The sequence below is a fragment of the Macaca nemestrina genome, chromosome 4 (assembly GCF_043159975.1).
Source record: "Macaca nemestrina isolate mMacNem1 chromosome 4, mMacNem.hap1, whole genome shotgun sequence".
NCBI lineage: Eukaryota > Metazoa > Chordata > Mammalia > Primates > Cercopithecidae > Macaca > Macaca nemestrina.
In genome coordinates this window covers 150,596,913-150,611,871 of record NC_092128.1, presented here as the reverse complement: position 1 = coordinate 150,611,871, position 14,959 = coordinate 150,596,913, and the positions used below count along the sequence as shown (strand labels likewise).

Here is a 14,959-nt window from a genome sequence, read left to right as displayed (position 1 = left end):
TAATAACTCTTTAATTGCAGCCTGTGAGGACAACTGAGTCCAGGCCTCCCAAGCCCAGAGCACAGAGCCAAGCCCCAGGTGCTTGTCAGTTACATGCCCATCTCCCCGATCAGGCTATGACTATTTTGTTCACAATGTAGCAACGCTCAAGATAATAGGAAACTTAAAAAACCACCCTTTCCTGATCCCAAACACCATTCATTCTTAAAATCACCTCCTCTTCTGCAGAGAAGAGGCCAAACCCCTCCATCTTGACCCATAAGGCAGAAAACAGCTCTTCCAGAGGACCCACCCCAGCAGATGGCTGTCAATGCTAGCTTGGATGGGATTCCTCCCAGGGGATCTTTCTCCAAGGGCCCCTCCAGCTCTGAGCTCTCTCCAGGGAACCTCCCTCGGCCTAGGAGGGGCTTTATAAGCCCTGGCAGCGCTCATCCACGTCCCCAGAGCCCAACGGTAACGTGCCTCTCCCTAGCTGTGTGACCCCAAGCAAGTGGCTCAACCACTCAGGACTTCCCGGTACAAAAATAAACAAATAAAGATGGGACTGATAAAGCTGGCAAGACCTAAGGTGCCGACAGTCAAGGAAGAGAGGGAGGTGCGTCAGAAGGGAAAATTTAGCACCTGCACCCCACAAAGAAAACCCGGGAGGGGGAGGGTGTGCTGGGCTGAGGAATGTGTAATCCGGCCCAGCCCCAAGCAGAGAGTGAATGGGAGCTGCTCCCACCTCGTGGCTAATGGGATTAGCACGGGCTTGGCTCTGGGCGTTGGCCTGGGGTCCGAGGTCTCCGTGCGGCCACTCGAAGTTGGGGAGGGGGGCAGCCAGAAGCAGCACCGGCCCCCCCTTTCCCTCCCGGGTGAGCACGGGGTTCAGGGGGCGGCAGCAGTCCTCCTGCTGTTTCCTCCCCGACCTCAGCCTCGGCGTGTAGAAGTCAGGCAGCTCCCAGTGAGCGCAGAAGGTGCGCAGAGGCAGAGCTCCGAGGCTACCTCCCGCTGGGCTTCCGAGGCTTGGCCTTCCCTCCACCTCAGCCTCACCATCCAGCAAATGGGCACTAGGCCGTCTGACTGCTGCGTCAGATTAGGCGCGGCCCTGGCACGGTGCACTCATGCATGAGTAGTAGCTGTTTTCACCGCTTCGCATTAGGGCACTTTGCCTTGCCAGGCCGGAGCCAGATCGCAGGCGGGGAGTGCGCGACGCCCGTTCCCAGCCTCGAAAAAGCCAAGCGCAGGCCCTGCCAGTCAGAGAGACACGGGCACCGATTGCCAGGCTTGGGGGGGCCCCCCTGCCACCACTCCGGGCTGGACCAAATGACCCAAAAAGCACATGCACACACACATCACGGTGGACTTGTGGGGAGCGCAGAAGGGGACAGTTCAGATGGCCTCTGTACCCTAGGGCTGCCCCCCAATTTCTTACTCGGGGGTCCCCCGCGCCCCTCCCTCGCCACAACACACCACTCGGGAACAACCCCTTGCCCGGGTCGCAGACCCCGGGCGGAATGCGCCCCCAGCTCCGGAGGGGCACAAGCAGGTCCGAGGGCCAAGACCCGGTTCTAACACCCCGGCCGGCGGGGATCTCCGAGCTCCCGGCCCCCGGGCGCCCGCCCCTCCCCCGCCCGGCGCCTCACAAAGGCCCTTTTGTCCCGCCGAGCCCCCGGGACTCCAGTTCCTGAAAAGTTCCAGGAGAAAAATCAAAGAGAGAGGCAAAATCGGCGAGTTCCGCCGAGCGGGCGAGGCAAGGCCGAGGCAGCAGCTCTGGGCCGGGGGTGTCTCCTGCAAGACCCCAAAGAAGAGGGGGGCATCGGGGGCTACTCTGGAAATCGCAAAATCCGAAACTGCAATTCCAAGAGAAGGTGGATTTTTTTTTAAGTCGAGACTTGGGACACCAAGCGCAAAAGCCAGGGCAGCCCAAGGAGGAGGAACCGGGTGTCCTCGGGCGGCGGCCGGGCTGGTCTGGAGGTCCCCGAGCTCCTTCCCGCCTCGCTGACTGCAGCGGCCGCGGACTGACCAGAGCGATAATCTCCCGCCCCGGCGAAGCGCCTGCCCGGACACCGTCCCCACCGTGCCTGGGCAGCCCCTCTTGGGAAATGGCGGAGGCCACGGGACCTTCTCGGCCACCTCCTCCCGCAGCAGGGTTTTCCCCTCCGCCGCCTGGGCCCTGCCGGACCCGCTCTCTTCTTTCCCTCTAGGTTCGGGACGGTGGTGGCCCCATTTCGGCGTCCCTGCCGCGCCTCCGCACTCTTTAGCGCCGGAGAACACTGGGTCCCCGAGGGCCCGGGTCGCCGCCCTCCTAACGGGGTGCTGGTTCCCAAGGCCGCCGTTCTCCCCGGGAAGAAAGGGGCATCCCGCCCGCCACGAGGCCAGGGTCCCAGGGCTGGGGTCACCGTACTCCCGCATCCCCCGGCGCTAGGTAACTGCCAGGGACCCGGCTCGGCGCGGGTGGTGGAGCTGGGAACAGAACCCAGGAGGGCCCACGGGCGCCAAAAGGGGCGTTTGCCAAGAAAAAGAATCGAGCTCGGGGAGCGGGTGTCTCGCGGGGTGCGGGGGCCGGTTTGTTCTTTTCTCGCCCAGATTTTTAAAACTCCAGCCCAGGCTTGTGCCGCCGGGGCCCCCGGGGATTGGAATCGCCCCCGGTGGCTCGGGCTACTGCACCCGCTTTCGGCTCACTAGGGCCGAACACGGTGAGGAAAAGGCAACCGAGCCTTTTCCACCGCCGGAGCCGCCGGACTGGCCTCGGCTCCGGGGCCAGGAGTTTCCCCGCCCTGGGGGCTGAGTCCGCCCGCACCCTCGTGGCTCGCCGAAGGAGAGTCGCCGAGCCCCGGCCGCGAGTGCACAGGAGGACCCCGCCGAGTGGATCTCCCGGGGAACACAGCAGGGGATGGGCAGGGCGTGGGGCACTTACCCGGGTGCGGATGGAGATTCAGGCCAGCCATGTACTTCCCAGGCGGCAGCGGGCCGGGCAAGCCCGAGGCGGGCAAGCGTCCGGCAGTGGCCGCGCCCACGCGGTGGCTGTCCATGGCCAAGCCGGACAGCAGCGGCGGCGGGGGACCGTGCACGGACCGCTGGGGCCCGAAGTCTCGGCCATCCATCCTCCGCGGGAGTGCCGCGGCCAGCCCCCCACCCGGCCCGCAGGCCTAGCTCAGTGGGACCTAAAAGTCCGGCCTCGGCGTAGTTCCAGAGTCCTCGGGCGGCGGGGGCTCCGCGGCGTGCATGGCGGCGGCCAGCGGGGCTTGCGCTCGGCGGCGGGCCCGCGGCCCGGGGCGCACAGGCGGCCGGCGGTGGGGCCCCTCCGGGCGGCCAGGCGGAGCTGCGCGAGGCGGCGCACACGGCGTCTTGGCGGGGAGGAGACGGGCCGCGGAAGAAATATAAAGGGGGAAAGGAAAAAGGGAAAAAAAAATAAAGTAATAAGTTTCAGAAAGTCGCCTCGCCCTTCAGGATCGGGGGGTGCCGACCAAGTGGCCAGAAATGAAATCAGGAGTAGCCCCTTTTCAGTGAAAAGTAAAATCCATACTCCTTCCGCCGGCGGCTTCAGGCTCCCGGGACCTGGCTCGGAAAAGTGACCGGCGGCGGTGGCGCGCTGCGCCCCAGCCCAGACTCTGCCTCGGCGGCTGCCAGGTCCTCCCGAAACCGGGCAGGGCTCCTCGGCTGCGCCCGGACAGCGTAAATACAAACCTCTTAAGTGTATTTTATTCCTGGGCGTCAAATGCTCCGGGGTTTAAAACCGTGAAGCCTTGCCACAAGAGGTCCGAAGTGTCTCCCAAAACACTCTGGCACTATCTGATCCGCAAAGTTTAATATTTAACCTTTTGGAGACCTCGCCTCCCTTTTCCGAGTTTGGTTTTTCCTGAGCTCGCCTTGAACCGCCGACGGAATGGTGTTTTTCTGGGGGTGGGAGGAGGGAGGGTCCAAAGCGGGTTTATTATTTTTAAAGAGGCTCGTGGTCCCCCCCCCTTTCTCCCCCCGGGGGCACTATGAGTCCCAGAGCTCGAGTCCGAGGACCCGAGACGTGGCATTCTCGCCTAAGGACTGGAAAGAATCCTACAAAACAAGCTTTGGTTTCATTTTCCAACGCCCTGGCCTGAGATCCTGCAGCCCGAGGACGTGGCCTGGCGTGGGGGATTTGGGGGATGTCAAGAGGAGAAGGAAAGGGATCAAGGATCTCGCTTCTACTCCTAGCTTCCCCCCCACACACCCACCCCCCAAAATAACCTACAAAGAAAACCTTTGCAGCGCGGGCCGGCCAAGGGGCGCCTCCCCCACCGTTGGGTAAATCCCCCTGTAGTTCCAGTTTAAAGCTGTTTGTTTAAAAGATTTGTCGTTTGCGGATTCTCTTGGGGATCGGAGGGGTTCTTGGAGCCCACCCTTCCCTCGATCTGTCTGTCTGCAGCAGCTCACATTCCTGATTCTAGGAGGCCTGGGCGCTCTTAGAGCCGCCGATCACGCCAAAACCACCGGCTCCCGGGTGCCCGCCCGGCGCCCTGCACTCCGCGCCCAGCCCCCCGAGCAGGAGACCCCCTCGGCTGCAAAACCCCTGGCCAAACCCGCCGGCCTTCCTCTCCAGCCTCCCTCCCCAACTTTGCTAAGGGTGCCTATTTTAACTCGGTTTTGGTTACAAACACCCCCTCCCTCCCTCCCTCGCTCTCTCCCATCAGGCTCTGGTTACCAGATCCGCGTTTACTTTGGAAAAATCTAAGATCGCCACATCCGAGGATACATGTCTTAAGGAGGCGATGAGCTTCCCGTGATTTTTTTTTTTTTTTTTTTTTTGGTAAGAGATTCTTTGGGTAGCTTTTTAAAAGCCAGTGCCTCGCAGTATGACCAGGCGCCCCAGTTCGGGGAAGTCGGGGTGAAGCCCCCAGGAACACCCTCGCACTGGCAAACAAGCTGCATCGGCCATCTGCGGGCTCCGCTGCGTTCTCCCTACTTTTCTCCCCCTCTTAAATGGAGTTAAAATGGCTGAATTCCGGCTTTTAATTAAAAACAGCCTATAATCGAAAACGTCTCGGCGTCCCAGGCTCCCCCGCCGCCTGCTGGGAACCAAGAGAGGAACCGCCGCCCCTCGGCCGGGCCAGGCGGGCCGGAGCGGGGCTGGGGGCTCCCGTGGGCGCCCGGGGCGCAGCAGCCCACCCCCACCCCTCCCAGGGCGCCCCCTCCCAGCCGGCCCTGGTCCCCGATTCTGTAATCGGGAGCCAGACAGTAGCGGGGATCCCCCCCGCGCACCCCGAGGGGCAGGCGTGGTTGGGGGTCGAGCTGGAGAAGTTTGAAGACCATCGCGCCCGGCCGGGGGCCGGCAGGCTGACCGGCGGCGTACCTGGCGCGGCTGGGTTCACGGCTCCGGGCTCCGGCGACAACGACTCCGGTGGCGGCCCCGGCTCCCGGCGCAGCTAGGCGCCCGTGCTGCCTGCCATCCCGCGGCCGCCGCTCCCCTCCGCCACCCGCAGCCGCCTCACACTTTTTGCCCGCCTTTCCTTTTTTTGGTAGAAAACCGCTCCCCGGGCCGAGCGCTCGGCGCGCCAACTCCTCCGCCCTCCCGCGGCCCGGCTCCCGCAGCCCCCGGAAAAGCCAGCTTTCCTCCCGCCGAGCTCCCCGCTTTTTAATAAAATCCAGGTAGCGCCGGTTTAAAGAATCCCAAATCTCCATATACAGCCCGGGATTGGAAAAGGTACATTACACAACCCCCCTTTCAAGTTCCTCTCGCTGGATCTAAAAAAAAAAAAAAAAAAAAAAAAAAAAAAAAAGGCAGCGGGGGGGAGGTTGGAGGGGGTTGGGGGAGGGGAGCACTCTCCGGCAAAGAAACACGCATTGTTCCCGGGCGCCCGCCCCCCCTAGCCCGGCCCCCGGCCGCCGTGCATTGGCCGCGCGCGCCGCCAATCACGCGCATGTAAACACCTTGGCCCACAGCCATTCCTATAAAACCAATTACGGACCTAGGGGCTCCAGCAGTTTCCAGGCTCCCCTCGGCGGGGCTGAATGATCAAAACTGGTGGTGAGAATTTTTCCGGGCCGTTTCTAGGCAGCCCTCCCCCTCCACCAGCTCGGACCCCCCCCTCCCTCCTTTCTCCTTCTCCTCCCTTTTCCTTCCCCCCTCCCCCAGCGTCTGGGCTGAGTGATCAAAATAGAGGAAGATGGTTGTCGCCGCAATCCAGGGCTTTGCAAGGCGCGGTTTAATGGGCCGCCTGTCAGCTTCCTGCTCGCAGGAGGAGGTGACAAGCCAAGCGAGCCGGGGAGGGCCTGGGGCCCGGCGGGCTGCACCCCGCGCCCCGGGCCCCGGGCCCCGACCTCCCCTGGGGTGCGCTTCTAGTACGCGCGGTGGAGACGCCGCAACAGACAAGGGCTGCTTTTTCCCTTGTTTTTTTTCTTCCTTTTAAAACAAAGCAGCGATTCATTCCCTCTCCCCCAGCAGCGCGGTCGGGTGGGATGGGCAGGCGAGAAGGCCGTTTTCCTAGCACTGGCCTGCGGGTCCCTCCCTGAAACGCGGTGTCAGATGGTTACTGATTAATATTTTGGAGAGGCCGCGGCGGCGGGCAGCGGGTGAGTCTCTAATCTTCTAAAAGGGGTTCCTATAGAAACGCGGATCGGGGCGCGCCCCCCGCTCGGCCCAGGCCGGGGCTGCGGCGCTTCGCACAGCGCGCCCCTCCCCAAAGTCCCTCTTTGCGTGGGCGCTCCCCTCTCCTCCCCCCCCCCCACAAAAAAATCAGAGCAGAAAAAAGGATTAGATCGGCTGAGCGCGAACTGAATCCCTCTTGATTCTGACATTTCAGCCTATTAGCATTTCTCCACGGAGCCTTCTGAAACCTATTAAAGTGTAATATTAAAAACCTCTTGGCTGGGGGCCTCTCTCGCCTTCCATCCGCCGCGCCCCCTCCAGGGAGGGCGAGACCGGGAAAAAAAAAATCTGTTGAGCTCAGAGGAAGTAGCCGCCAAGCCCAAAAAGTGCTTGGCTGGCCACGGCGGCCGTAGGGGGAAGGGAGCCCCAATCCCCCAGACTTTGTACTTTTATTTTGCTCTTTCAGCAAAATCCTTTCTGGGTTGAGTAGCCGTGAGCTGCCCGCGGCCGACCTACCTGACCGGGGGCGCAGGGAGTGCGGACCACGCCAGCAAAACTGTCCTGGGGGCCCCCGCACCCTCTCTGCAGCCCTGCAGGCCCCCGAGCCCGGCTAGGCATTACGTACCCTGGAAAGGAAGCTTGGAGGGGCAGAAATCCTTCCAATCCTGCCTCGAAGAGCAACTGCGGTGATAAGATTTTAATTAAAACGAGGAGCCCGCTCTTTCGCCCCGCGCTGCGGACTCAGCGTTTTCGCATTGCCCGTTCTGTTTTTTTAAATCAATTTTTAAGGCAACTTTTCGGGAGGGGGGAAAATGAGCGCGTTAGTGCCCATTCGTTCTATTTTCTTTTCTCCACTTTTAGAAAAAAAAAAGGTGGGGGGAGGCTTCGAGAACGAACTGGGGGGTGTCTAATTTAATTCCAGGATAAATTTGAGGAAAAAAGTTCAGCCTCTTGAGGGCAGTTTCAAGTTGCCCTTCCTGGAGCTTCCTGCGTTGGTTTCTAGGCTGCCCTCTTTTGGAAGCTGTAGCTCCGCTGGGGAGGAGGGAGGAGTGAAAAGGAAAGAAAGGAACGAAAATAGCCGGAGCCGAGGGGAACAAGCCACGGTGTCCGCGTTTGGAGCTGGCCGTGCGGGTCTCAGTGGCGGCCTCGGCATTCGGGGCGGCGAGAGGCGCCCGGTGCATCCCCGGGACGGGCAGGAGCAAAGACGGAGAGGAGAGGGGGGTTAGAGAAAGGAGGTATTGTGTCTGTGTGCCTTAGGGGAGGAGGGGACTGCAGGAATCGAATAAACGCAGTCGAGCTGCGCGGGGCTGCTGGAAGCCCAGGCGGGGGAAGGGGGCCGTGTGTGGGGGCGCAGAGCGCCCTTGAGCCTTACGCAGAGGTCTTGTGTGTTCCTAGTTAAGCCCTCCCACGCCCGAGGCCCCATCGCTTCCTCTCCACTCTCTTTGCCCACCAATATTACAAGCCCAGACCCTAATTCTCCACCGCATTACCCCGCCCTGGATTTGGGGAATGTTTTTCTTTATTTTAATATAGCTCAAGGAAAAAATATGTATATCTTGAGAGAGTTGGGGTGGGGAAAACAAAGGGTTGCGGAGTAGAAAAAAACAAAGGCCCATTTTTATAAATGTTTAATGTTTTCACCCCCTGGATGCTCCGAGACGCCGTAATTGTGACGGCGGGGTACGTGTGCCATAAATCATTTAGTTGCTAATAAAAATTCTGCCTGTTTGCCCTGGATTTGCCAATGGCGTTTGCATTTTTCAAGTGTGCGCCTCGGCAGCGTGACGAACCCAGCCGGTATTTCATTAGGGCCGTGGTGCCTGGGCTTTGTGCGCCCAGCCCCCTCGCGCGGGCCCCTTCCATACCCGCCCCCGGCACCCATTCCACATTTGCGCGGCCCTGCAGCCACCGGAGCCCGGCCAGGGCGCAGGGCCTGGGGACGCGGTGGTGGTGGGGGCGGCCAGGATGCATCCTGCCCACGCTGGTTTTCCAGGGATGCCAAGTGCGTGGGGGCGCGGGCGGGCTACGCGGAGAGGCCGCCTGCCCAGGCCAATCTATACGCGCCCTGATCTCCGCCTGCTCCCCAGCCCCGCGCCCTGGTGTCCCCGCAGTCGCTGAGTAAACAGCGACTGGGAGCCATCTTGGGGCGGAGGACAGATCCCAAGCGAAGTAGTGGGTGCAGCCCAGGTGCCTCCATTCGTAAAGGGGAGCCTCTAGGACATCCCTAACAAGGGTTCAGGGTCCAGGGAAACGCCCTCCCCAGTATGGTGGGCCACATTTAAATGTAAAAACCAGGCCTGGGTGCCACGGCCATAGGGCACAGGCCATAGGCCACCAGGTCCAGCCGCCATCTTACGCGCCCCACCCCCATTCCGTCCCTTCCCCTTCCCCCTCCCCGCCCCCTCACACTTTTGTTTACCCAGCGGGATAGGTGGCCAAAAACCCTGTGGTCGCAGTTGGGGTGGGTGGGTGTGTGTGTGTGGGTGTGTGTGTGTGTTTTACTGACTGGGTGAAAAATCGACTCGGGGGAGCGGGGTGGGTCTTCCTTGTAGCCCCAAACCACCGCAGTTGCGGGAGAATCTGCCCTGGCTAGCTGAGGCCCGGCCCACCGTGCTTCTCCGCAGCCAGTCTGGGCCACCGGAGCCGAGGCCTTTCCTGTGTTCCTAGGCTACCGGCTCCGGCCTCTGCTCCCTGGACGCGTCCCGACTGACAAAATTCTGCCTCTTTGTTTTAAAACCAAAGGACAGGCCAACCTTGAGCCCGGCCGTCACCCCTGTCGCGCTTTTGTTGGCGCAGGCTCAGCCCCGACTGGTGCAGCTCCTGCGATCAGACGGCCTCCCTCAATTCGGCGTTGAACCCGGTTCTTCCCAAATTCTGATGTTGCTGGCCGCTTGGACACGTTCTCCCCTTATCCTTCCCCCAGCGGGGGAAGAAAAAGCCAGCATCCTTTCCTTGGCGCGGCCACCCGAGCCACTTCACCCATCTCCCCAACCGCCTTTCCAGGCAGGGACCGAAGCCCCCATTCTCCGCTGGCATCTCGGTGAAGGGCACCCCCTGAGGGATTGCCGGCTTCTACTGCCCGCTCAGAGGCCATGTGGCTGGGTGTCTTAAGCTCCGGTTTCCGCAGGTCCCGTGTCTGGCGGGCGCGGCTAAAACCCGGAGAGGCTGTGCCCGGGAAAGCCACGTTCGCCGTCCCCTCGCTGCGACAGACCCAGCCGCGATACAGCGCCAAGATACAGCGCCAAGTCGCGGCTGGGCCAACCCAGCCGGGAGCTGCCCGAACCTGCCTGGAAGACCAGGGACGCGGCGCCATCGCCCCACACCCCACCGAGACCAGGGCGCAAGGCGGGCAGAATTGGGACTGCAGCGCCAGGCCCAGCCCCGATGGATTCCAGCTCCTCTCGGCCCCGCCTCCGGCCCTGGCCTCTTCCTCCAGCCAGGGTCGGGTCCTCCACTCCACTGTTTGGCTGGGAAAGGACGGAGACGCGCTCGGTGCGCAGGGGGCCGGCTGCGGCCATAAATCTCCGGGCGGGCCCTCCTTCCTGTCGCTCACGCGGGGGTGCTCCAGACTGGTCTCGCATCCCAGGCCACACCGCACGCCCTGCTCACCCCATCACGGCCTGGGGACCCCAAGACTGCGCAGGAACCACGCCAAGAGCTTCTCCGTTCACCAAAGAGAGGGAACGGCCTCGTCCCTCGGTGCCAGCACCATCCATCCCTGAGGGCGCTGGACCCTAAGGTGGCCCGAGCTTCACAGGATCACCGCCTTGGGGTAGGGGCGCCCGGGCCTGGCATTCCTCTTAGAAAGGCTCGGTGAGACTAGGATGGGCGTGCAGCTGTCCACTCGAGCCCAACTCCGGTGCCACCTGCACTACGGAGGGGTGACGCCAGGGTCAGGGTCGAAGCGGCTTCTCAGAATTTAGCTTGCCACTTCTCCGCGGACCCTGCCTTCATCCCGTGTCTCCTCAGAGCCCTCTGCGGGCGCATGATGAGCCTTTTTTTTTTTTTTTTTTTTTTTTTTGGCATAGGAGGACCAAGGCGGGGGGGTGACTGTGGGCACCATGTACGGAGGCGGGGGCTCATCTGGTTCCCACCGTCGGTGCTGCCGGATGCCCCAGGTTTTTCTCAACCGGAGTCCCGGCTTGGAGCCCTCGTTGGCTGCGTGCTTTGGCACAACCATGGGGAAAGCGGTAATTGGTCTCGCCCTTGTGGCTGCCTGGTGGAAGCGGCGGTTTTGACACACGGAACAGTCGTGGGGAGCAGATCCAGAGAGGGTGCATTTGCAATAATAACGCTTAATTTATCTCTGCCAGAGGGGCGGGAACAGGCCTTCGCGCTGGTGTCTTACATCAGCCAAGCAAACCATGCACGCGATCGGAGCCAACTACCTCCAGCGGGGTTTTGCTCCGGACTTAAGGTGCGCGGAAACCGAAGCATTCAGCCCTTCCTGGGTGCCTCCCGAAAACCTCACCATGCCAGTAACACGACTGCGAACGGCGGTGGCACATGCCGGGGGCTTGGGATGGGAGGGTTTGGAAACCTCGCTCCAAGGACGCCCTCATCCAAGGAGCTTCGGCTCCTTCCTAGAATTTCTAGAAGCACTTTTGGAGGGACCGAGGGCTTCCGGCCGGGCCCAGAGGAATTTGAGCGCTTGCCAGGGCAGGCGGGAGCGCAGCCTGGGAGTGGAGAGGCTGCTGGGCCACATTCCGGCCGAGCTTCCCCCGCTAGGCCCCAGCCCCGCCGCGGCGCCCTAGGAAGCACCTCTGAAAACAAAGCGCTGTGGTTTCAGCCCAAGGTTAAAGTCCACCGCGAGCGTGTTTTTTCCCCCCTCCGGAATCTAAGAGCGATAGCATTTCTCCAAATAAGCCGCCAATAAATCAGCTCCCGGGGGCGCCTGCTGAAGAGCTTTGGTGACCTTGGGGGATGGTTTTTCTGCCTGACCCGTCCGAGCACTGGCTTGGGGGAGGGGGGCGCAGTGTCAGCCCTACCCCCTCCAGAGAGACGCAGAAGAGGGAATGGCCAAGGGCATTCGTGGGTGATTACAGCAGTACGTGTGTACCCAGAGGGGATGGGAGAGACTTGGAATGGGGGAAAGGAACAACTGTGGTTATCCGGGGGCCTGTAGTTACGCGATCAGGAGGCGTTTGTAATTGCGAGGAGTGCTGCTTGCTGTCGGTTCAACAATTGCACGAAGCGCCTGCGGTGTCCGCACAGTTCTAGGCATGGGGAAAGCGCCACTGGGGACAGACACAGCCGCTTTGGGGCCCCGTGTCTTTGTCTGCCTGGGACTGGATGTGTTTGTGGCGGTGTGACTAATGGGATTTATGGATGTCAGTGCCAGGGTGACTGATGAAGGGCTTGGCAGCACGTGTGTTTGGGGAGAGGCGCTGCACCTAGGTGGGGAGTGGGTGCCCCGGGAGAGGACTGTTCCTTCTCTTAGAGGTTCCTTCCCTTACCCCCTCCCTGCCGGCTCCCCGCTTTGTTTAGGCCTCTGATCCCCTCCCAGGCAGGCCTGTGCAAGCTGAGAGTTCTGCAGCAAATTCCACTGCCAGCCTGGCCCTCAGAGGCACCTCTGCACGCCCCACCTCTCCTAGCTCCACCTCCTTAGCACACGCCTTGCGTCCCAAATCCAGGCTGTCCCACCCCCTTCCCACGCAGAGCCTTCCCAGTTTCCTCTTTTCCTGTCTGAATTCCTCGTGGTGCGCTCTGAGCCCTGCTTCAGGCAGGCTTTGACAACCCTATGATTGGGGCACCGGCATACCCATTTAACAGATGAGAAAGTTGAGGGCAGAAAGGAGACGTGACAAGCCCATGCAGCTAGGAAGTAGCAGGCACCCTGAACTAAACCAGGCAGCTTGCTGGGGACCCCAGTGTGGAAGCCCTGTGCCCCTGGGAGCCCCAGCCTGGCTGAGACTCACTTAGAGAAGGTAGAGGCGGCTGGGCGCGGTCGCTCATGCTTGTAATCCCAGCACTTTGGGAGGCCGAGGCAGGTGGATCACCTGAGGTCGGGAGTTCAAGACCAGCCTGACCAACATGGAGAAACCCCGTCTCTACTAAAAATACAAAATTAGCCAGGGTGGTGGCACATGCCTGTAATCCCAGCTACTCAGGAGGCCGAGGCAGGAGAATCGCTTGAACCCAGGAGGCAGAGGTTGCGGTGAGCCGAGATCGCGCCATTGCACTCCAGCCTGGGCAAAAAGAGCAAAACTCTGTCTCAAAAAAAAAAAAAAGGTAGAGGCATGGCCACTCCCATGACACGTGACACACTCCGCCACCCATGTACTGTGCTAACCATCAGTCCTCCCTGCCACTTGGTAGAGGCTGTCTCCTTCCCTGGCCTGGCATGGGGAAGAAGGGGGGCAGTGAAGGTCAGAGGAGCAGTATGAGACCCTGGTTTGGCCTGGGGCGCAGTAGGGGGATGAGGTCAAAGTAACCCAGGGGTCACCTTGGAGATCAGGAGAGCCGTGGCTGGAGAGCAGGAGCTCCTGTGTAATTCCACAGAACCTAGCGAAGACTGAGGTTCAGGGCAAACCTGGAGAATCCATATCCCCTGTCCCTTGGGATCATCTTTTTTTTTTTTTTTTTTTTTGGAGAGATGGGGTCTCGCTATGTTACCCCAGCTGGTCTTGAAGTCCTGGCTTCAAGCAATCCTCCCACCTCAGCCTCCCAAAGTGCGGGGATTACAGACCCAAACCACCAAGCTTGGCCTCCCTTGGGGTCTCTTCTTTTTTTCTTTTTGAGACAGGGACTTGCTCTGTCGCCCAGGCTGTAGTGCAGCAGTGCAACCACAGCTCGCTGCAGCCTCAGCCTTTCCAGCTCAAAAAATTCTCCTGCCTCAGCCTCCCAAGTAGCTGGGACTACAGATGTATGCCACCACGCCAGGTAGCTTTTTTTTTTTTTTTTTTGAGACGGAGTCTTGCTCTGTCACCCAGGCTGGAGTGCAGTGGCACTATCTCGGCTCACTGCAAGCTCTGCTTCCCGGGTTCACGCCATTCTCCTGCCTCAGCCTCCCGAGTAGCTGGGACTACAGGCGCCTGCCACCTTGCCCGGCTAATTTTTTTGTATTTTTAGTAGAGATGAGGTTTCACCGTGTTAGCCAGGATGGTCTCGATCTCCTGACCTCGTGATCCACCCATCTCGGCCTCCCAAAGTGCTGGGATTACAGGCTTGAGCCACCGCGCCCGGCCTTTTTTTTTTTTTTTTTAATGTTTTATAGAGATGCGGGGAGGGGAGGTCTAATGATGTTGCGCAGGCTGGTCTCGAACTCCTGGCTTCAAGCAATCCTCCCTCCTCGGCCTCTCAAAGTGCTGGAAGCCACTCACAGGTGTGAGCCACCACGCCTGGCCGAGCTTCATTTCCCAATCTAGAAGTCTCTCATACAAAAAGGCATCCCGGCTTTCTCTCTCTCTCTCTCTCTCTCTCTCTCTCTCTCTCTCTCACACACACACACACACACACACACAGTCTCTCTCATCACCTCTCCCCTCCCCCCCCTTTTTTTCCTTTTTATCCTTCTTTGGCATTTTCTTTCAAGCAGAAAATAAAAACATTTCCCATGGCTACAGCTTTGAAAGCTTCCCTCTCCTTTCAGCCTCCATCCCACACCCACCCCAATGTCAATCCATTTCTAGAGCCAGCATTGAGTCAAAAACAAACCTACAGAGATCAAGCCTGACAGGCCCCTCCCGGCTGCCCTACACTCTCTCTTCATGTATTGGTCTGCCTTCACCCCAGAGAGGGGCAGGAGGTAGGAATCCTATCACACACACACACAGACAGGCACACACACACCCAGTTTCTATGGCCATGGAGACTCTCTAAAGAACCTTCTAAGCCAGGCGTGGTGGCTCACGTCAGTAATCCCAGCACTTAAGAGGCCAAGGCAGGTGGATCACCTGAGGTTGAGAGTTCGAGACCAGCCTGGCCAACATGGTGAAACCACGTCTCTACTAAAAATACAAGAATTAACTGGGCTTGGTGGTGGGTGTCTGTAGTCCCAGCTACTCAGGAGGCTGAGGCAGGATAATTGCTTGAACTCGAGAGGCGGAGGCTGCAGTGAGCTGAGATCATGTCATTGTACTACAGCCTGGGCAACAGAGCAAGACTCTGTTCCAAAAAAACAAAACAAGAATATTCTAGAGCTGTTCCTGCCAGAAAGACCTGCTCACTTAGTTCCATCTGCTGGAGGTGTCTGGTCGTCCCCTACCTGCCCCTGCCCCTGCCCTCCTCTCCTGGCCCGATTGCCACAGATCCTCCTCTGTGGGGCTATCTGTTGTAGATTGAAGAGAGTCCCCCACAAATTCATATATTTGATTCCTAACCCCTAATACCTTGAAATGTGACCTTATTTGGAGAGAGGGTCATTGCAGATGTAATTAAGATCAGGTCATACTGGAGTCCAGTGGGCCCTAATTC

General features: G+C 60.1%; 2 protein-coding genes across 2 annotated transcripts in view; both read right to left on the bottom strand.

Annotated features, from left to right (window-relative positions):
- Window positions 1-4,174, bottom strand: part of LOC105497371 (trinucleotide repeat containing 18) — a 124,623-nt gene extending 120,449 nt beyond the window's left edge. The window contains 2 exon segments of the mRNA XM_071095381.1: window positions 2,900-3,329; window positions 3,670-4,174. Coding sequence (XP_070951482.1) covers window positions 2,900-3,086 — 187 coding nt within the window. The 5' untranslated portion in view covers window positions 3,087-3,329; window positions 3,670-4,174.
- Window positions 4,175-8,958: 4,784 nt separating this feature from the next.
- On the bottom strand, window positions 8,959-12,136 carry LINC02983 (long intergenic non-protein coding RNA 2983). Its single transcript, XM_024797801.2, is given in 3 exon segments — window positions 8,959-9,599; window positions 9,602-9,788; window positions 9,790-12,136. Coding segments are annotated over 3 exon segments (738 nt in total). The 5' UTR covers window positions 10,126-12,136; the 3' UTR covers window positions 8,959-9,384.
- Window positions 12,137-14,959: the final 2,823 nt, after the last annotated feature.